Raw genomic sequence first — 22845 nt, 5'->3', positions numbered from 1 at the left:
CTGAGGGGTTGCCATGTCAAAGAGGAGAAAAAAAAAATGCAAAAGTAGGAGAAGAGAGGAAAAAAGAAAACAAGCAAAACCCCTTTTCTTTTTTTTACCTTTTCTCTTTTTTTTTATATATATATTTGAAATTGTTTTAAATTTTGGGAGATAAACTTGTCCTGAACTGCGCTGTAGAATGAAGGTACAAAGGCAATTGAAGACAGCTGCCTAATAAAATAACAGATTGAGGAGGATTACCGACATTGAGGACACAGTCAGTGCCGTTGCGAAGGGAAAACTGCACAAAGATGGCCGCCACATTGCACGTCGTGTGACGTATGAGCCGGAGGTCATTTTGCTGTGAAGGTGTTCGTGCGGGCGAGACTGGTTCAGGAAGCACTCGTGCGGAGTGCAAGAGAGCTTGTGAACAATGCGCGAGGGCCCCTAAGATGAAGATTTTTTTGTAACCCTTACAAAGTGCAGAGCGCCTCGGCAGAACTGTAGAGCAGCCAGCGCAGCAGAGGACGGCCGGTGAAACGAAGGCCGAGAAGGAGTACCTGGCAGCCACCCGACAGTCTGAAGAGTGGCCCTCTGGTGAAACGCTGCGGTTGGTGTGCTGAAGGGGCGGGGCAATCAATCACAAAATTTGTAAAGCGCACTACATACCCGTGAGGGTTTCAAGGCGCTGGGGGGAGGAGCTGTTACTAGTCGAAGAGCCAGGTCTTGAGTTGTCGCCTGAAAGACAGCAGGTCTTCGGTTTGTCGTAGGTCGAGGGGGAGGGTGTTCCAGGTCTTGGCGGCGTGATGGGAGAAGGACCTGCCTCCGGATGCGAGGGACCGTGGCCAGGGCGTGGTCGGCGGAGCGGAGGTTCCTTATGGGTACGTAGAAGGAGAGTCGGCTGTTGAGATAGGCTGGGCCGGTTTTGTGGAGTGCCTTGTGTGCTTGGATCAGGAGTTTGAAGGAGATTCTTTTGTCGACGGGGAGACAGTGCAGGTTCCTCAGGTAGGGGGTGATGTGGTCGCGGCGCGGGACGTCGAGGATCAGGCGTGTCGGATTCTCTGTGGTCTGCTGATGAGCTTGGACGGGGCTCCAGCGTAGAGGGCGTTTCCGTAGTCGAGTCTGCTGCTGACTAGGGCCTGGGTGACTGTTTTCCTCGTGTTTGTTGCTATCGATCTGTAGATCTTGCGGAGCATGCGGAGGGTGTTGAAACAGGTGGAGGAGACTGCGTTGACTTGTTTGGTCATGGAGAGTTTCGAGTCGAGGATAACTCCCAGGTTGCGTGCGTGGTCGGTGGGGGCCGGGGGGGACCCCAGTGAAGTGGGCCACCAGGAGTCGTCCCAAGCGGAGGGGTTGGGTCCGAGGATGTCCGTCTTGTCTGTGTTCAGTTTGAGGCGGCTGTCCTCCATCCAGTCGGCGACAGCCTTCATTCCCTGGTGAAGGTTGGATTTGGCGGTGAGGGGGTCCTTTGTGAGGGAGAGGATCAGCTGAGTGTCATCGGCGTATGAGATTATGTTGAGGTTGTGCCGTCGGGCGATGCGTGCTAGTGGTGCCATGTAGACGTTGAACAGTGTTGGGCTGAGGGAGGATCCTTGAGGGACGCCACAGATGATCTTGGAGGTCTCTGATCGGAACGGGGGGGAGGCGGACTCTCTGCGTTCTGCCGGAGAGGAAGGAGGTGATTCAGTCCAGGGCCTTGTTTATGGATCCCTGTGTCGTAAAGGCGTGTGCGTAGTGTGAGGTGGCAGACGGTGTCGAAGGCGGCGGAGAGGTCCAGGAGGATGAGGGCAGCCGTCTCGCCTTTGTCCAGCAGGGTCCTGATGTCGTCTGTGGCGGCGATGAGGGCTGTCTCGGTGCTGTGGTTGCTGCGGAATCCTGATTGGGACGGGTCTAGGATGTTGTTGTCTTCGAGGTGTCGGGTGGGCTGGGTGTTTACTATCTTCTCGATGACTTTAGCTGGGAATGGAAGCAAGGAGATGGGCCTGAAGTTCTTGAGGTCGCTTGGGTCCGCCTTGGGTTTCTTCAGTAGGGCGTTGATCTCTGCATTCTTTCAGATCTCAGGGAAGGTGGCGGTCTCGAAGGACAGGTTGATGATTCTGTGCAGGTGGGGAGCGGTAGATTTGCTGGCTTTGTTGAGGATGTGGTGCGGGAGAGGGTCGGATGGGGATCCGAAGTGGATTGTTCCCATGGTCTTGATTGTGTCCTCGAGGCTTACGTTGGCCCAGGAAGTCAGGGTGTCGTGGGCGGTGGGGTGCGGTGGAATGGGTGAGGTGTGGTTGGCAGGGGTCGTCCGGGGTTTGAAGCTGTCATGGATGTCGGTGATTTTCCGGTGAAAGAAGGTGGCGAGGGAGTCGCACAGGGCTTGCGATGGTGGGATGTCGTTGGCGTTGGAGCTGGGGTTGGAGAGTTCCTTCACGATGGTGAAGAGCTCCTTGCTGATGTGTGCGTTGTTGTCAAGGCGGTCTGTGAAGGAGATTCTTTTGGCGGTCCTGATGAGGTGGTGGTGGTTGCGGATGGCGTCTCTGTGGGCAGTGCGGCTGTCTGGCGTCTTGTCGTTGTGCCATATGTGTTCTAGTTTCCGGCATGTGCGTTTGGAGTTGAGGAGTTCCGGGGTGAACCAGCTGACTCTTCTCCTGGTGTCTGTTTTGGTGGGGTTTTTCAGTGGAGTGACTGTGTTGGCGCAGTCGTTCATCCAGCGTTCGAGGGCGAGAGCCCCTTCATCTGGGTTGGTTGGGGTCGTCGGGGAGTTGAGTGCGAGGTTTGTATGTAGTTGTTCTTTGGAGATTTTGCCCCAGCGGCGGCGTGGTGTGTGGGCGGTTTACGGAAGGAGAAGTGGAAGCAGTGGTGGTCTGTCCAGGTGAGTTCGGAGACGTGGCTGAAGGTGACCTGGGGGCTTGAGGAGAAGATGACATCTAGCGTGTGGCCGGCATTTTGCGTCGGCGTCGTGACGAACTGTTTCAGACCGAGGTTGGCGAGGTTGTCGGTCAGGGTGGAGGAGTTGTTGTCGTTGTTGTTCTCTAGGTGAAAGTTCAGGTCTCCGAGGAGGATGTAGTCGGTGGAGGTCAGCGCGTGCGTGCTGATGTCGACGATGGAGTCGGAGAATTGAGGTCAGGGTCCTGGGGGTCTGTAGACGAGGGTGCCATTTAAGGTGGTCTTTGGGTTTGTGTGGATCTGGAAATGCATGTGTTCGGCGGTGCTGAGGGTGTTGTTGGCGTTAGTTGAGATCTTGATGGTGTTTTTGTGGACGATGGCGATTCCTCCTCCGGCCCTGTTGATGCGGTCTCTGCGGGTGATTTTGTACCCGTCTGGGATGGCTATGGCGATGTCTGGTGTGGAGGTTTCATTCATCCAGATCTCGGTGATGAAGGCGACGTCCGGTGATATGGTGTCGAGTAGGATGCATCTAAGCTGGTTTGCTTCCGTTGTGGTGGGTGTCTTGGCGCTTTCGTGGCAGGAGAAGCTGCAGATTTGGCAGGTGAAGGGGCTGTGGGTGCACCTCGGGCGGCCTTCCAGCAGGTGTGATTTCTTCCTGGGTTGAGAGCGACGAGGGTCTTGGCTTCGTAGCGGAGGTGATCGTCCTGGAAGGTGCGGGGGCCAGGGGTTCTGTTGTCCCCTAATGAAGTACTGGATGACCATGGAACGTGAAGCTTGCAGAAGAGCATTTTTTTTTTAACATCCCACGATGCACCCAGAGCATCCAGTCTGAATCTACAACAGCATGAACTGCCGTGGAACCCCACCACTGTCTAGGAACGCGTGAGTAAACACATTCGAGGGCACGAGGGGGTTGCCACATGTCCTCAATAAGTAATAAAGAACTTACTACAAAGACGTCACACACATGCCGTCAGGCAGTGCTCGAAGTGCAGTGTTACAGGAATCCCAAAGCTGATGCTACAGGAACACCCAGTGCAGCAGTCTAGAGGTGAACATGTCACGAGAAACACACGTGTCCCCCTCAATGTTGCCGCTCATTGCCTATGAAAAGATGACAGCACTGGTAAGGAAAGCCAGTTTATTTGAATCTGGCAATACCGAGCCTTAGACAGCAACTGCCAGCCTGAGAGTCCACCTTCACATTCCACACAATCTACAATCCAGTGTGAAGGCTCATGATGACCCTCACAATACAAACCCCACACAGTCCTTATGCTTCCTTCTCCTCCAACAGCTGCCCCACTCTCCCGACCACATTCCACCCAGTTGCCTAGGTGCCCTTGTAGCATCACCGGTAGAATTCCTAATCCGTGATAAACCAAGGACAAGCCACAGCATTTGGTCTATGTGACAACTGAATATGCCAATGCTTTATTCACTGAACCTTCTTATGATACAACTTGCACCATTACAAGTTGTACTCCACTATGTTGTCTGCAGGAGAAGCTAATCAGACCACATTGCTCCAGTATTAGCATCTCTGAGCTAGCTTCCTCTTGAGGCTTAAAGTACTTACAAGGCTGTTTGCATCGCCAACAAGGTATTACACATTGACTCCCTAAATTACTTGGCTATTCCTCAACCTCCCCAGGTATAAAATTAAAAACCTGAAGCTTGAACCAGTTTCAGGAAATTACCCCAAAAATCTGGAGTTCCCTCCCTACAACGGTGCTCATGCCTACTCTTCACACTATTTAGAAACAGGCTAGAAAAACATGTACCTTCTATTCTGTTGACTGAATTCTGTAGCCGGTCCCAGCAGTTTGATAGACCCACTCTATACAAGTCTGACCTTCTCATTAAAATAGCTATTGTAGAGCTTCTAAAAGCCTTCCTGTGCGTCTTTCACCTAATATGATACCATCATGGCTCTATCAAATGTATGTCTCCAATATACCTATACAAGTATCCCCATAGATGTTAAACAATATTAATGTGTTTAAAATGCTTTTATTTGTGAAACTCCCTATCGCCCTTAGTTATGGTTAAAACCCCACTATACATAAAGGTGACTAGTTTATCTCTCGGTACGACTTGGAATGCCTAATGAGTGTGGTTGCAGTGATTTGTTTTAGAATGCTTATGTAATGCAACTTTGACACATCTCTCAGTGTTGCAGTGCTGAAGGGATCGGATGGTTGTCAGCTGTGTTTGAATGCCCAAAGAATGCACATGAAATGCATCCCTTTACGGGTCCTGCAGTGTTCACTCTGTCATTGGACTGTGAATTGCCTACTATGTTTTCAAATGATAAAGGAATATCCCTGGATACCATTTTTTGTATTGGAATTCTTAAGAAATGCAACTAAGTTTTGTTTTTGTATATGGTAGAACTCTTGCGATAAGTTATGACTTGCATTCATGACATATACTCTCTACTTCACAGTCTTATAGAACTTGGAGATGATTTCAGGTTAGACCCAACTCGTTAAAACTTGTAAGACCTCAGTTTATTGGAACAAAGCAGGAGTAAGCGCTCAGAGCGGTTAAATCACACTGATGTCAAACTATTAAAATGAATTTGTATTTGCTCAAACGTTATTATTTTATTAACATATATGCCATAACAGTATTAACAGTGTAACACAATCATTAAAAACTATTAGAAAGACATAGCAGCATTTTCAATAATTTAAAATCACTACTTTTCACTATAAAGTTTTTTATTATATATTCTACTCCATGACGCAATTTGAACTAGAAAGAAAGATACGTTTTGATTAGTTGAAAGATGGACCACACTTTACTTATTGCGTACTCTTATGTTCAGTGGGACAGTCATCCCAAACTTACATTATTAGTATTTCATCGTGCAAATAAGAATGAACACTGACACGTATACAAAAATACCAGCGTAGTTTATCGTTGGTGCTTTGGATTGCCTTATTCTTACGACCCAGGCAGCCAAGCTACAACTGGCCATGGACATATGAATCACTAGATTATCCGTTCTTAAATAAAGTGCAAGTGCTTTGCTACAGATTACACATGAAAACTGTTTAAACAGGGGTACAATCCATTCAAAAAGTAAGTACTTGTTTCTTGTGCAAAACAGCAGAAAATGTGTTAATTTCTCCCAACTTTCAAACGTAGTCACGGTGGTGAGACTCAAATTGGTTAGCAGCAAATTTAGCCAGATATGATATAATAGGTAAATTGCGTGAATGAAATTTTCAATATAAAGTGCGACGTGCATCAGGAGCAATTTCTTATTAATATTTTTCCGTGTCCCAGTGACTGTTGAAATTGCAAATAATTAATGGTCAGATTTGAGGTGTGAGAGAAGTTGGCCTGTTATGTTCTCCACTAGTTCTATTGGGCACCTTGTACCGGTCTAAACAACCCTTATTGATGAATAGGTTTAAGACAAACTTTGTTGACAGCTATCCCAGTGGTAGCTATGGAGAGCAGTCTTCAGCTAAGTCTTGAAGGAGTGTAAAGCAGCTTGGTTTACCAGATTATAACCTCTTGAATAACTAAATGAAAGGAGAACCCAACAAGGTATATATATGAAATATATGTATTTATTTCTAAACACTCTACTAACCTCTTTATGAAGTTAGAGAGCAAGGCACACAATAATACAGTTCTAAAATGACAGTAAATAGCACAATTATACAATGGGACCCAGGGGGAGAAAAAACCATATATTAAGAAAGTGGTATAAGAACCACAACTTGACTAGACAGTGCCTAGAGCACGTAGAATCGCTGGGACCCCAAGGAACCACCCAAGTTAGTGACACAGGGCACCCACGTGGGACGCGTGCAGTGTGAGAACACAGCCGCGAGCTTCGTACAATCCTATGGGAAAGTCGCGGTTGGAATTTTAGAGTTTAAGGACACTTAGGAGAGGACTTGGAGCAAACCCTTTTAGACTTAGAAGGTACTATGGCCAGCACCCACGTGAGCACCGGAGTACTCATGTTACCTAACCCAGGGAAGCCGGGTGTCAAATGGTGTTGGGAATCTTCGATGTCGTCAATGGAGAGTTGCTGCAAAGTGCTGCTGCCGTGGAAAGGAAAAGTGTCCCCTGTGATCCAAGACTGGATTGAAGATGTGAAGAACCTGAAAGCAGAGGGGACAGAGTCTGGGTCACTTGCCAGTGACCAGGGGCACGATAGACTAATGCCTACCAATGTCGGGTGTTTCAGGTGTGATGAGGTCAAGCTAGACTCCACTGCCACGGAGACCAGGAAGCGTCGATGACGACCAGTCTGCAGGCGAGATGTCCCATGAAGGATGTCGAGTGCTGGGGGGTCGGTGTCCGGATTAAAGACCAATAAGCCTTGGCAACGGCAACCCACGTGGTGGGAGAAATTCGGCTTCGGTGTGGACCAGCAAGGTTCTGTGGACTCCCCAAGCGATGGAGAGTCAGGGCACGTCTGGAGCAACCAGGTAAGCCCGTTGAAAGTCAAAGTACCCTTCTCAGGGACCCACAAGTCTACGGACAAGGGATCGCGAAGGGCCCTCGAAAGAAATCACTGGCTACCAGCCCACGGGTCACTCGAGGAGTGTAGGCCAGCAATCTTCGTTGGAATCACTGCTCGTGGTCTGGACTACAAGTAGCCCAAAGCACGGCCTCAGGGATCGCCAAGAAACATATTCTGCTGCAAATGGTCGCAGTGTCCAGGGGTTCGGGCTGCACGGTCCCCACAAGTGCTTTGGATCTCAGAGTTGCTGAGAGCACGGGTTGGCCTCGGGGAAGCTTGGAGACCCACCTCCTGTGTTGCAAACTCATCGGAGTCCTTCAGGAGCAGCGTCGATGCAAACCGGACAGATGCGTCTTTGGTGCCTGCCTTGCAGGGGAGTAACTCCTTTACTCTAAGGGCGATTCTTCAGTCAGCCAACGTCGTGTAGATAGTAGAAGTTCTGGGATTCTGTAGCAGAGTTTCGTCCAGGTAAATCTAAAGTCCTGTAGTCAGGGGTCCTACTTTATACCCAAGGAAGGGATGGGACAAACTCTGGGGACCCACCTATGGGAGGGTCAGGACAGAGGGGTGGCTACACCCATGTCCTTTGTCCAGTTTTGCGCCAGAGCAGGGGCTCAGTGCCCGTGCAACCAGTTTGAGCTGGACTATGCATAGGGACACCAAATGTGCCCTCAATGCAGACATCAAAGCACTCTTGGAGTGCACCCACCCAGCCCCAATACACTAAAGCCTGTCTGGGAGATGGTTACACCTCCCTGTGACAGGAAACCTATTGTCCAGGCCTCCCCTGACGGAGTTTCGTCCAGCAGCAGGAGGGCAGACTTGTGTCTGTGTCTGGCAGCATCCATTTTGTGATGCCAGGGTCTGTGAAGCTGGTACCTGACGTACCAGTGAAGTCATGGTTCTCCCTCTAGTAGGGTGGAATCATACCTCCCACACCAGTTACTGGTGTGGAGGTATGATTCCAAGGTGTTTGACACCAAACACGACATGTTTCCGTGCAGCCATTCCAAAGTTAGCATTTACCGCGAGGTTATAATGCACTTAAGAGTATATGGTTTGGCTGCATCACAAACAACCCCAGAATAGAGGTTCTGAAGGCTGCAGAGGGGCTCTGCTCATGCATGGGCACCCTCACATAAAACCCAGCACCCTGCCTTCAGGATTGATATGGCCTGCCATAGGGGTGACTGATAGGTTTATATTTCCAGTGATATGGATAGATGTAGGGAATCTATATCCCAGTAAGGGGCGCATACACCACCTTACCCATGCTGCAGTAGCATACCTGTGGTGTCATTTTTGATGGCTTCCCAGGGGTGGCATAACACATGCTGCAGCCCCTGGTATGCTTCTGGGGTACATATGCCCTGGGTACATAGTATACCATATACTAGAGACTTTTAAGGGTACCCCAGAATCCAATCTGCAGTGTACCTATATCAATGTAAAGGGGAAAGCAGATAGGCTGGGGTCCTGAATAGCAGAATCCCAGCCAGACTATGTCGAAAACCAGCAAAACACCAGAAAAAAAGTGGGGGCAACCATGCAGTCAGATTCCACCTTCCTACAAGGAGCATGTCAGCACAATACAGTACTTCAATTTCAGACTCATAACGGCATCTTTGATCATACTGCCTGAAGTATGGTCAATAAGACATGGGTTAAACCAGAGATGACATCGGTCCTGTTTGTTCAAACTTATTTTTAACATGGATTGATCAAGATTTGTCCTGGAAATTGCCTGGGGCCGACACTTCAAATACCGCTTTGAGATATGACCCCCATGGCAGTTACGATTTAGACATAGACAATACAATACCGATGCTAGGGCAACAGTGTCAAAAATGGGCACCTGTCCCAACTCCAAGAATAGAGGAAGAAGTGTTGTGCCCAGCCCAAGTTTAAAAAGGATCTCAGGAAAGAGCTTTCTATTTTTTTTTTTGCAGTTGCTTACTATCACTGTATCCCCAGAGCTCTGCGGCATAGACTGCTGCTGCCACAGCTTGTAGTCTGTATACTTGTAAGATGACACTTAGGCCTTGGCAGCCAATCTCATACTTGGTCCAAAGGTTGGCATTTGCTAGGCGCTGTAAAGTGTAGGTGCTTTTTCAAGATGATCCCGCCACTTCAGTTTGCTATTAAAGCAAATCCCCAGATACAATGGGTCTTAACAGTTTTGAGCACGTGTCAGGCAATCCTTTCATATTTTCTTAGGGGAAGGGGCCATTGACAATGTTTTGTTTTTTTTACTGAAAAAAACTCATGGGTTTAGAGGAATTTATGAATTTCATTTTATGTATGTGACAATATTACTGCATCATCAGCAGACAGAAGGATAACTTATCTTTTTGTTGCACAGCTGCGGAACATCCGGACTCCCCCTGGAGAGAAATTCTTCAGTCTCATTTAGAAAGAGGGAGAACATTAAGGGGGTGAGTTATCTACCCTGCTGTACACCTGGGTGGATTTTAGAATGGGGAGTGCGTTCCCCTGTACTTTTGGACAAAGGCGCTAGTTTCTGCATGCTGCATTTTCACATCTTGGAAGAGGGTTTTCTTCTCCACCATGTTTTTTCTAATAATTGCCATAGTTTGGATCTGTTGAACAGATAAAACTCCGGTTTAAGGTCAATGAATGACGGATATAGGGGGAATTTGAGCACTTTTACATAATTAAGACACACCCTATATCGTTTTACTGCTTGATCGGTGGTGCTGGTGCCCTTACGGAATCCAGACTGTATGTCAATTAGAGCCGTTTTTTGTTGACCTTGGCTCTAGCCTGTTTATAAGGACACGTCCAAACTTTTTTCTAGTGCTGCCCAATAATGAAATAGGCCTATAATTACTGGGTAGCAACTTGCTTCCTTTTTTTATGGAAGGATACCATAATAGCAGATCGTCACGAAGGGGTAATTTTTATTTTTTTCCCCAAAGCTGGATTGAATATCTTGGACTGGACCATTGACCTTGGGGCTAGAGCGAAACATGTCTACTTGAACATGGTTAGTGCCTGGAGCTTTGTTTGCCTTTTGCTCGAGAATAGCTCCTTCTACATCCGGGCATAAAGTGTTTAGTTAGTCAGTTAGTACAGGATTGGTGGACTCTTCTGGTTGTGATATGCAGTTGCTGTTATGATATGCAGCCTTGTAGTGGTCCATCCTGGTCTGTGCGCAGATATGATGAGTTTGGCTATTTGGAACGTCCCTGATTACACTAGCAATTTTCCCCCAGAAGTATCTCCTATTTTTGTCTTCTGCTGCCTTAATCGGATCTTTCCTTCCTGATAATTTAATTTCTTCTTCTTCAGTAGGGCTTTATATTTACTTGTGGGTTTATATGTTAACTAATTTGATGGCGAGCAGTACCAATGCTGATACGTTTTTTGAGATTCTAGTTTGGAAATTTTACACCTATACAACCCAGTGTTATGTTTTTATTCCCCTGTTATACCTGACCCCCGGCGGAGCAGACCAAAAGTGTGTAAGCTCGCTTGACATAGCAGTGTAGCTTTCTAGTAAATTGTTATGGTCATCACTCATGGCAGCTTGGATGTTCAACAAGAATCGTTCTATGGACGCCGTCAACATGCTCTTGTATTCTAAGAAGGTTTATGCATTCCATTTTATAATTCGCTTACTATTATCTGGGACGAAACTGACGGTAAAGCGAGTAGGGCTTTCGGATCCAGCCTCAATTCTGCATCTAAAACATAAGGGATCTCGATCACTTCCGGGCTGCTCGACTACTTGCATGTTTATCACCAGCTCCCATAGATCATTCAATAGTAGGTTATAATTGATTAAACCACTTTTCTGGCCGCTTCGAAATGTAGAGGCCGCTTGGCTTTCCGAGATGGTTCTTCCATTTAAGAACCTTAAGTTAAATAAGATATGTGTCTTCGGAGTAGAATAGAACTGCCAATATCTGGCAATGGTATGCCACAAGTTGCCTCCTTTTTGCTGCAGTCTTGTCCCATATACATTCAGGCGGATGGATATTGAAGTCTCCACATGCTATCATATACTGCTTGGCACTGTGCTCACCATGGCCTCTATTACATAAATAACTTCTTTTAATATTGCTAGTTGGTACACAGGTTTTCTATACTGATTTGGATTCAAATAAATGTTTAAAGCGTCTATTGAGGTATACGATTTCTTGTGAAACTTGGACAATCTTACCTTTAACATATAAAGTGGAGTCGTAGATGAGACTTTTGTTGCTATGTAATCAAGTTTTATTGAAATCCAAATGGAGAGCCCTCCAGTTGCTCTCCCCCTGCTAGGTCTGGTTACCTCAGTGGCGAAGCCCATGTACTCCGGGGCACCGATACAGCTGTACCATGTCAACTGAAAATAATAAATCTTTGTGTAGCTTACAAATGACACCCAATCACTATGCCAATCCCAGATTCTGTTGGAATTGGGCAAAATTGGATATAGGATATTGGGACAACCTGCTAGCTAACACTATCCCTGAAATGATAGGAGGCACAACAAACAGATATAGTTTTGAGACTTGGATTTCAAAGGCCTAAAATCACCCAGTGCCTTTGAAACAACAGAAGCTCTCATGACCCAGTGGGAGATCGCCATGTTTTCGACTCAATAAAAAAAAAAAGTCTCCAGACAGACAGAAGGGTTGTGAAGGAAAAACTACGACACCACCAGTAAAAAGGTCTGTAAAATAACAGTAAAATGTATCACTAAGTCATTAGGGAAGCTGGAGTCAAATACTTTGCCACAAAGATGCAAAACGCCTCTAATACCTCAAAAGGACATTATAAACTGGTGAACAGTGTAAGGAAACCCGCAAGCAACAAATCTTCCCCTCCACCCAGAGAGGCACGTTTTAACCAACTGGCCAAGTTCTTTCTAGAAAACGTTAATAATATCGTACAAACAGTAGGAGATGTGGCAGAGGCCACTAGAACTCGGGGATGGAAAAAAGAGTACCATCCCTGATATGAAAATAGAAGATACACAGCATCTCCTAAATCATGTTCCTCTCAGAACCCAGCACCCCCTGATATGTTTAAAGGCGGGATGCCAGTTATTGCCGCCTTGACTAATATCCTCAACCATTCTCTGAAGACGGGCATACTTCCTACATCATGAAAGCATGCCATAGTCAAGCCACTTTTGAAAAAGCCAACTTCAGACCTGTCACGGTGTGAAAATTATTACCCAATATCCCTCTTGCCATGCCCCAGTAAACCTTTGGAGAAATTTGTAATGACACACCTATCCTTACATCTGGAGTCCAATGGAATCCTGGATCCCTCCCAAATGGTGTTTAACCCACGGAGTAGTACAGAAACTTCCCTCTTAGCAGCTACGGAAGAACTAAGAACAATTCTGAACAAAGGGGACTCTGCCTCCTTGATCCTATTCGATCTTAGTGCTTCTTTTGACACTGTCTCTCACAGACACTGATAAAAAGATTAGTGGAAGGAGGCATTTGGGTACCAGCATTGAAATGGTTGACCTCTTTTCTCCATAATCGAACCCTTCAAGTATATGAACAAGATATTCAGTCAAATATATATCCCGTAAAGTCTGTAGTACCACAGGGCTCTTCTCTAAGCCTATCTTCGTTTAATTTATATGTCACACCTCTGACAGAGATTATAAGGTTCTCCTCTCTCTCCTATGTGGATGACACCCAGATTATTATTAGTCTGTCCCATCAAATAGATAGCACCTTCATTTTCCTGTCTTAAGAACATAGTAGATTGGACAGTCCCTAGGATAAAGAAAGCCAGAGCTGGTGGGCGGTCCTTTGCCTATATCGCCCTTAAGCTCTGGAACGCCCTTCTGGTACGGCCGATAGAAATGGAATCAAAATTAAAATTCAGGAGACTGTTGAAAACGAAGCTGTTTGAATAATTTGTCAGCCTGGTAGGAAACCTGTTGCTAGCGTAGTGTAGGAAGCCCCTTTTGGATAGCCACGTGCTTTAGAAATCCTGTCGAATAGAATAGATTAGAATTTGATTGCAGTCCAGCTGTAGTCCTGATCAAGATGGAAATCCAATTGGCTTTGCACTGCATATCCTCTACAGACTGGGTTTACAGACATAAGCAGGAGATTGGGATTTCGTTTAGTTAAAGTGGTATAGTCGAGATAGGGCGAGTTTAGGATCCTACTATATGCGAGCTGCTCAAAACAACTGGCAACCAGTTAGTGCCACCATCAGCTAAAGGTTCTGGCATCCTCCCCTGGTTGATAACAATAGCTCTATTGCGATTTTCCCACCTGATGACTGTCATATTTTTTGGCATCCTGTAGTACATCAGATATCAATTTGAGTAGACCTTCCAGTCTTTTTGGGATACCTCACACCCCTTGTTGCTCACTATTCTCTTGGCACAGTTCTACCTGGCACTTGTTCTGCAGATCTGGATTCTAGTCCCTGCTTTGTGGGAGCATATCTAATCCCATCACATGCAGATATTCCTTATTATTGCTAATCAATTTTGTTGAAACATTGACTAAGGAAATTATGAAGAAAAATCATTGACTACAGTCCATTATCCAAGGTTCATTGCATGAAGTGGTGCGAAGCTGATGTAAGATCATGTTAAAAGCAGAGGAGGGAAGTGGTCTTGTCGTGACTTCAGTTAACACATTGTGGTGCTTAGACTCTGTCTTTCAGGATATTTCAGACTTTAGCTCCAGAATCTCAGAGCTTTGAAATGTACATTGTTCCTCTAAATATGGCTGAATATCAGTCGAGTTGGTGTCCAAATCTGGTGGTCAGTCAGGCGATAATCGGTGGTCGCCACTAACCCAGGTTTGCACTTGTGTTAGCCATGGCACATGCCTATCATAAGATCCTACCCTGCCTCTCGGGCAGAAAGTCGCCTCTCTTGTCCTTGGAGGGGACACGTTTATTTATTTATGGAATTTGTAAAGTGCACTGGGACCAGACTGGTGTCCTGGCGCTGAGGCATACGCTGCTTAAGGGAAGAACAAAAATGGTAAATGCTGTGGTCACCTTATACTTGTCAAACAGCCAGGACTTCAAGGCTTTCCTAAATTTCAATAGGTCTGTGTGCACTCTACGGCTAGGCGGGAGCTTATTTCACATTTATGCAGCTATGATTGAGAAAGCTCGTCCGCCTCGTCAAACTTTTTAAAACTTAGGTACCTAGATAAGGTAAGCCATGGCAAATCGCAAAGATCTCACCAAAACAGAACGCTTTAATCTACGTCCCAGCATCACAGGGCCCCTATCTTGAAGAGCACGTGGGATGCATTTCCCTTAAAAAGGATCTTTCAGTTAAATATTTGAATATAAATAAGGTCCTATTTGTGACCATCAACTATTCTGTAGAGCATACAGGTGATCCTTCTACCTTGCTGTAAAAGTATGACTGCTGCAGACCACTCGCCTTTTATGAAGAAATTAAGGCAAATGCCGGCAGTATCTGTCATTTAGAAGTACAGCTCCAAAGGGCTGGTTTCTTAAACCATATGACATTATCGCAAAAGAAAAACATTTGAAAAACATCAGCCTGAGAAATGTCAACTGTTTTTAAGTGCATATTTTCATGCTCCTACAGCAGCCGTAATTCAAGAGCCAAAGCACAATGTCATTTTTACCACCAAAATGCACATATGCAGCAGACGCGCAAAACGATTAAAAGGAAACGTTCATAAATGTAAAATATTTTTTTTTATTGCCTAAAAAATGAATGGGTAGGCTGTTGTTGGATCCTAGCACCTCAAACAAAAGTAGCATGAAAAGAAGAAACCTCCCAGCCAGCCACTCTCCTAAAAAAGATATTGCAAAACGAAATGACAACACGGATGCGAAGTACGTCTATCAGGTAAATTTTTTAGCGAAATACTTTGGATATATGGCCCGGGGTTAGGTTGCTCTGCGCACACCGGCCCTGTTGGTGTCACCCCATGTGAGGGTGTCACCCGGTGCGGTCCGCACCCCCATAGTGACGCCGCTGTATGGCCGTCTTTGCAGGGTGCACCTTAGCGAAGTCTGTCTTCATCTGTTGTACAACTCGCAGAAGGTGGCTGAAGTAGGCTTTGGGCTCTCTCCTGGTGTTATGGTATTTGAACTGCTCGTTTCTACGGGGTCTAGGTATTGTATCATGGAATGTATTAGTTTGCCATGCTATAATCGGATTATGTGTATTGCATTCAATCTGGCCATCACAGAAGCAGCCCTCAGAAAGGAGGCCCACTTTCCAACTATCCATGCATACTTTTCAGTAACAAGAGCAGCTGAAGTATTTCACTGAATACGGCGCATATGCAGGCTTGACGGGGTTAATAACCCATCAGTAAACCGGAATAATGAAGAGTGCGCTGGAATGCTTCCTAAATCATGCTTTTGTCTCCGAACCTGCTGACAGTGCTAACACCTGCTTCTCTTGTCCCGTCCACAGCAGCAGCAGGAAATCCTCGCCATGAAGCACCAGCAGGAACTACTGGAGCATCAGCGGAAGCTCGAGCAGCACCGGCAGGAGCAAGAGATGGAGAAGCAGCAGCGGGAACAGAAGCTGATCCAACTGAAGAACAAGGAGAAGGGCAAAGAGAGTGAGTGCAATGTTTATGTACTAGAAGACAACAAAACCAACTTTCTCTTTTATGGTCCTGCATCTGCGCCGGACGCTGGGTAATCTGCCCAGAGCCTGCGCTCTTTCAAACGCACTGCTTTCCGCTGAAGAACCTGGGCAGGCCGGACTTATCGTTGAATAAATGTCAGTCTCGCTGCTGTGCCCACTGTTACCTTCCGGCTGCAGCGAGTTCTAGTTTGTAGCTGGAGCGCGGGCGCGTCTCATGCTTTGCGTCTTGTGATGCCTCTGCAGAACTCCGCTAATCCCAAGCACGCTCTCTTCCAGGCGCCGTGGCCAGCACCGAGGTGAAGATGAAGTTGCAGGAGTTTGTTCTCAATAAAAAGAAGGCCTTGGCCCACCGCAACCTGAGCCACTGCATGTCCAACGACCCCCACTTCTGGTAAGAGCGCAGCGCACAGGACGGTAGGTTTCGTTTGGAGGGTCATCTGGCCGCTCAGCGTGCAGGCTAGTGTTTCAGTAATGATGCTCTGATCGAGGAGATGTACGGACATGTAGTGTGCATGAACGAGGCCACCGTTAGCAAGCACTAACGAAGCCATTGCCAAGTACAGTAAAAGCGTTAATTGTCTTAGTTATTGCACTTGAACGCAAGGTCACGACGAGGAGGTTCAGCCAAAAGTAACATCATCTCACGACGCTTATACATGTCATAAGAAAGTATCTGCACCCATACAGAGCATTGGTGATGAAATATTCTGATTATTTACAAATGACTCAAATATCTTTATCTCCTGCCTTCTCTTTTGTTGTCGCGTTAACCTTTTCACTATAAGACACTAGAGAAGTGTAATTTATAGATGTATGAAATTGCCCCATTTAATGTATTCTCGTTTAGTGAATTATGGAAACTTGCTTGGTTAGTACATATTTTTAAAACACAAAGCCAACAGACCTGGACATGGCAAATTTTCATTTTTCGAAAACATATCAATAGTAAAAGTAATAAAAAGTAAAAATGCTACCATCTAAAAATAAACATTGCACAAATAAACTAGTAAAATATGGTATGAAAGAAGAGATTGGCCCACCAGCCCTAGCACTGAAGTGACTACTCTTTTGACAGATGTGTGCATATGAGCAGCAAAATGTCCTCACCATATATAAGCAATAAACATCTTCAAACTACAATTGGTCTACAGTCACTACATCCTCGCTCCCAGTAAAGAGAGCCAATGACTGAAGTGGATTGACCCTTGCCCCTTGCTGAATGCTGTGGTAGGCGAAAGCAACGTGAATGACGCTTAAACAGACCAATTGTTATAGACAAATTATCAAAATCACATTTTTGTATTTTTATTGTGACTTTTTTGTGTGAAAAATATGAGACTGATGAGACAGCCAAAGCTATCTCTCGGCCAGACTTAACAAAAGAAAAAAAAGGCAGAGGCATAACATTTAAATAACTTTTGATTCGCTTAAAACAACTAGTGATCGATAAAAATGGAAAAGCTATTTGCAAATTATTGGCAATACATATATTAATATATAGTTATTATTTGCTCACCTAACTATAAATTGTGCTCCAACCATGCACTGATTATGACCTTGCATATTACATCAATCAATCAGGTGTTTGTTAAGCGTGGCTACTCCCCAGTAAGGGTCTCAAGCTGCTGGGGCAGGGTACAGGTTCCAGTCCATCAAGGAGGGGATCTGTCGAAGAGCCACGTCTTGAGGTTTCTCGCGAAGATGGAGAGCGATGTCTGTCTGAGGTGGAGCGGAAGGGCGTTCCAGGCCCTGGCCGTGAGGAAGGAGAAGGAGCGGTCTCCCGATCTGGTCCTTCTGGTTTGGGGGACCTCGGCGTAGGAGAGCTGGGCTGATCGTAGGGTCCTTTGGGGTGCGTGAAATTTGAGTCGGCTGTTCAGGTATGCTGGTCCGGTGTCGTGCAGGGCCTTGTGTGCGTGGGTGAGAATCTTGAAGTTGATTCTAGCCTCGATGGGAAGCCAATGGAGTGTGTGCAGGTGCTGTAGGATGTGGCAGTGTCTTGGCAGGTTGAGGAACAGTCTTGCGGCGGCGTTCTGGATGTTTTGTAGCTTGCGGGTGAGGTTTTTGTTTATTCCGGCATAGAGTGCGTTGCCGTAGTCTAGTCTGCTGGTGACGAGGGTGTGAGTGGCGGTCTTTTTGTGCTCAAGGGGGATCCATTTGAAGGTCTTAGATAGGAGGCGGAGGGGGTGGAAGCAGGAGGATGCGATGGAGTTGATCTGGCGGTCCATTTTGAGCTCGGACTCCAGGATGATTCCAAGGTTGCCTGCGTGGTCCGTGGGGGAGGGTGGGCTTCCCAGGGCGGGGGGGGGGGGGCGCCAGGTGTCATTCCAGGCGTTGGGGTTTGGGCCCATGATGAGTACTTCTGTTTTGTCGGTGTTGAGTTGTAGGCAGCTGCTCTTCGTCCATTTGGCGACGGCTTCCATGCCTTCTTGAAAGTTGTGTCTGGCGGTGTTGGATTTGTTGGATAAGGAAAGGATGAGTTTGGTGTCGTTTGCGTATGACACAATGTTGAGTCCGTAGGTTCTGACGATGGGGGCGAGCGGAGCCATGTAGACGTTGAAGAGCGTGGGGCTGAGGGAGGGCCCCTTGGGGACTCCACAGGTGGTTGGTGTGGGGTCCAAGAGGAAAGGAGGGAGTCTGACCCATTGCGTTCTGCCGGAGAGGAAGGAGTGAATCCAGTCGAGGGCCTTGTCCTGGATTCCTGCGTCGTGGAGTCTGCGTATTAGGGTACGGTGAGAGACTGTGTCGAATGCCGCTGAGAGGTTGAGGAGGGATGAGGGCTACTGTTTCTCTGTCCAGTAGGGTTGCGGCGAGGAGGGCGGTTTCTGTGCTGTATTTTTTTCTGAAGCCGGATTGGGAGGAGTTGACGATGTTGTGCTCTTCGATGAAGGTGGCAAGTTGGCTGTTGATGGCTTTCTCCCGGAGTGGATTGACTTCATTGTCTTCAGTGTGGTGTGTCTTCAGTGGTGAGGGCTGTCCAGTTGTCAATCGTTGGCTTCAGGGTGTCGTGGGTGGCTGGTGAGGGTTCAGAGTGTTGGTTGTCTTCATCAAAGTTGTCGTAGATGTTCTTGATTTTGTGGTGGAAGAAGGTGCGGAGTTTGTTGCAGAGGTCTTGTGAGGGAAGGATGTCCATAGACTCGCTGGTGGGTTTTGCGAACTCCTTGATGATGCTGAAGAGTTCTTTGCTGTTGTGCGTGTGTGGAGATTCTGTCTTCAATTGCTTTTTTTCTCATAACATTTTCTCATAACATGTTAAATGACAACTCAAATGACATCTCTAATCATATCACTGATGACATTGTCGGTGTTACTGCTTCGCAAACAGAAACAGTGCAGTACTGGAAAGAAGTGCCATTCAGTAAGGTACAAATTGTGTGGTGCACACTTTAGCTACCAGTGAAGTTTGAAGTGCAAGTATTATTTCTTAAAAGCAAGGTAGAGACTGAGCACAACTAGTGTAAGTTGCAGTTGTATGTTTCAAGGAAGTTGTGGCATAATTCGAAGGGCTGTATCTAAAAATATGAGAGAAAAGCTGAAACTTCTCCTTAAAATACGTTATTCTCTATTAAATGTATGTGTACATGCTGACGTTAAAGCATTGTCATGTAGTACTTCTGACAATTCCTATAAAAACTGGAGATTTGCAAAATTCAGACATTTATTTACAAAAGCTCAGATAAACTTATTGGACCTATATTGTTGTATAATGTATGGGTGACTCGCCTACGGTTCAAATCACAGTATGATTGAAGCGTTAAAATGATGTACACCATTCTCCTTATTTCAGGTATACATGTATAGTCATTTTATATACTATGGACGGTTATTCACGTGGCTTGGTAGTGCAAGCCTTACAATTGGGTAATGTATAGAAGTGACGTCGTTGACTTAAAATTCTATTTCAGATGAGATATTTAACAGACACATCCCATTAAGGTAAATACTAACCAAACTGTTTTTGAATGGCTTTTATGAATGGGTTTAATATGTTGCTGATGTCCTAAATGTCTGCAGAGCTTTTATATTACTTAAGCACCTCAATAGCAGTAAAAAAAGAGCATTATATCTATTAATGTTGGTGATTTCACAGATGTCCTTCATGTTCTGCTTGCTGTGAGAGCATATGTTATTGAATTTTGGACCTAAGTGTACCGTGCTGAATACCTTTCAATATGCAAACCTATCACAAACAGACATATCCTTTGGATATGTCATTAGTGATGTCATTTCCATCCTTTAACATTTCATGAGTGATGTAATATGGGAGATCATAAGCTTGCCATCCTAACACTTTAAACTGCCATCCCAGCATACTCTTTAAATTATCGAACAGTCTTCTAAACAATTTTTTTAACCTACACCATAAACAAAATCATTAAAGCCACCAATCGTCATTCATTCACACAACCAACATCATATGTCAGCGGGCATATCATGCTGAGGGCTATCCTTTGTGATGATCGTTGGTTCTCCTAATTGTATGTGTTTTGCGATATGATGTTGAGTGGGCGCAATCCTACTGGGCATCTAGGTGTGTGATGTACGGATGAACACATCGTATATAGGGACAACTGCAGCCAGCACACTATAAATTTTGCACTCTGAAAAGAGCATCTACGAGCACAATGTGAATTATAGCGCTCCATAGTTTCATCAGGATATAACGCCCTATAAATTAAATCTACAGTACAACAGGATATCGGGAATAATACTTACAGGCACATGTGAGATCACTTCAAAGACTATATACTGGACAACATTAGATTACCGACAGTGGAGGCACTTGCAGGACATCCTGAGAATACATACATGGACGGATTATTATTTATAAATCTGTTTATTGAGGTTTTGAAAAGGTGTACATCACATTATGAAACAGAATAATGTGCAGCAACATTTAAATCACGGCTATGTACTCAGACGGGCATACAATGGAATGGGTGTACCTCCTGGTCTCCTGCCGCAATGAAAGCCCTCTCAACAGTGGCACCAACTATAGAGCCGTTTTTTTTGTTTTGAGATCTTACCACATGAGGGGCGACCCCAAAGCGAGAGTTTTAATACTTCACCCATTCTCTCCTAAGGTTTCTCTATAAACAAATAGAAAATAAAAAAAAAAATAACAGGGACCAAACAGCTAACGCCCCATCAGAACAACAACAGCAACAAACAGCAGCAAAGTCCGGCAATTGTCCAAGTATTGCTCACCCAATTTCCCGTAAGTCGTCCCCCCCCCCCCAGCCCCATACCTCCCACAGGGGTCACTGCACAGACTGTCGCGCTTGCTCTTATGCCCTGCCAACCTGACTATGTCTTCGCTATCGTATGCCATGGCATTCTGCTGGACAAACCAACTCCATACCCTCCGGGGCGGCCCCTTCCTCGTGCACCTGACATGCCTCTGCGGCATCTTCCCCCTATGCGCATCATGGTCTGCAAAAGCGCCTCCCACTGGGCCGCAATGGGGTCCTCCTGAGGCCTAGCGTTTCCTCCCACCAGAGGGCCGTGCCCTCCGCCTTAGCCCATACCAAAAAGGAACCGCGCCATGCCCGCGTGTGTGGTGGAGCAGCCGTCTTTCAACGCTTGGTAAGAAGCCGTTTTGCCACCACAAACCCCAAGTCAATGAACCTAGAGGTAACCTTTGTGGAAGGTGTTCTGCTGAAAAGGTGTAATAGGTAGGCTGGCCACTCAAATGGGATATCGTGACCTGTGCACTCGCAGAGCGCTTCCTGCACTGCCTGCCAGTATGTGCTCAGTACGGAACAGCTCCACAGCATATGGATTAGGCCAGCGTCTAGCTCCGCACAGCGGGGGCAGCATGCATCCGCGCGGTGAAAGTATCTATTAATAGAGGCTGGCGTGAGATATGCTCTGTGTAAGATGAAGAATTGTATTTGGCGGAAGCGCATGTTCCTGGGGATTCTCTTCGGGCCCTGCAGCACCCTGTCCCACTCCTTGTCAGTCACGGGCCGAGCCAGATCCGCCTCCCACTTAACACGTAGTGGCGCCAAGCTAAGCACCGTATGTGTGCTTAAGGACGCCGCGAACCATTTGACCAGATGTCTCCCCCGCCCCATGACATGGAGGTATTGTACCGTGAGATGTTGCTCTGGCTCCTCCCTGAGGTCTCCCCAATAGCCCGTGAGCGTCGCCACCAAAGACCGATGACAAAGAAAGTGGCCGGGAGCTAACCCCGTCTCCTCCACCAGGGCGGCAAACGAAAGAAGGTTCCCATCCCGATAGAGGTCCCCTAAGGTGTGTATGTCTGCCGCACTCCAGTCCTCTAGTTCCGAAGCACTGAGCACCCCCTGCCCACTAGGGGAGCCTTCGAGCGGTATAGCCGGGGCATAGGGTGTCCGGGTAAGATGGAGACACCGGCGGTAGCATTTGTAGGCCACCACTAATAGAAGAGGCACAGGCCTTGATACCCTCGCGGTCGGGTGGAAGAGCTTAATGATGTCAGCCAGTGAAAGGGGGGGGTGCCGCAGTCACGGTATCCTCACGGCCTCTATCTGCCAGCCAGCGGACTATCCACTGTAGCTGCGCAGCCAGGTAGTAATGTTCGAAACACGGCATTGCAAGTCCCCCTTGGTCAGTGGGAAGGTACAGTTTGGGCAACTCGACTCTGTGACGCGTGGCACCCCATAGGAAGTCCCGGAGGGACCGCGCCAAACCTGCAAAGAAAGACGCCGGAACATAGACGGGCAGATTGGCGAAATAGTACAGGAGACGGGGTAAAATCACCATTTTAACTAAGGCTATTCGGCCCGTGACCGATAGGGTAAGCGTACCTCAGAACCTCATCTGAGCCCTGACTGCGGATACGGCTCTGCCCAAGTTGCCCTCCACGAGATCCGCTGGCTGACGATATATCTGGATACTCCGATAACGGAAGGTATCCGGTCGC

The 22845-nt window shown here is 46.7% G+C and overlaps 1 protein-coding gene across 7 annotated transcripts in view; it reads left to right on the top strand.

The window, feature by feature from the left end:
- HDAC4 (histone deacetylase 4) overlaps positions 1 to 22845 on the top strand; it is a 1546655-nt gene that overhangs the window by 841718 nt on the left and 682092 nt on the right. For all 7 annotated transcript variants that reach the window (XM_085645137.1, XM_085645138.1, XM_085645139.1 and 4 more), the window contains 2 exons: positions 15762 to 15912; positions 16218 to 16332. In XM_085645137.1, the coding sequence (XP_085501263.1) occupies positions 15762 to 15912; positions 16218 to 16332 (266 nt within the window). The remainder of the gene's footprint in view (positions 1 to 15761; positions 15913 to 16217; positions 16333 to 22845) is intronic.

This window comes from Triturus cristatus, chromosome 3_1 (genome assembly GCF_964204655.1).
Source record: "Triturus cristatus chromosome 3_1, aTriCri1.1, whole genome shotgun sequence".
NCBI lineage: Eukaryota > Metazoa > Chordata > Amphibia > Caudata > Salamandridae > Triturus > Triturus cristatus.
This window is presented reverse-complemented; position numbering and strand designations above follow the sequence as displayed.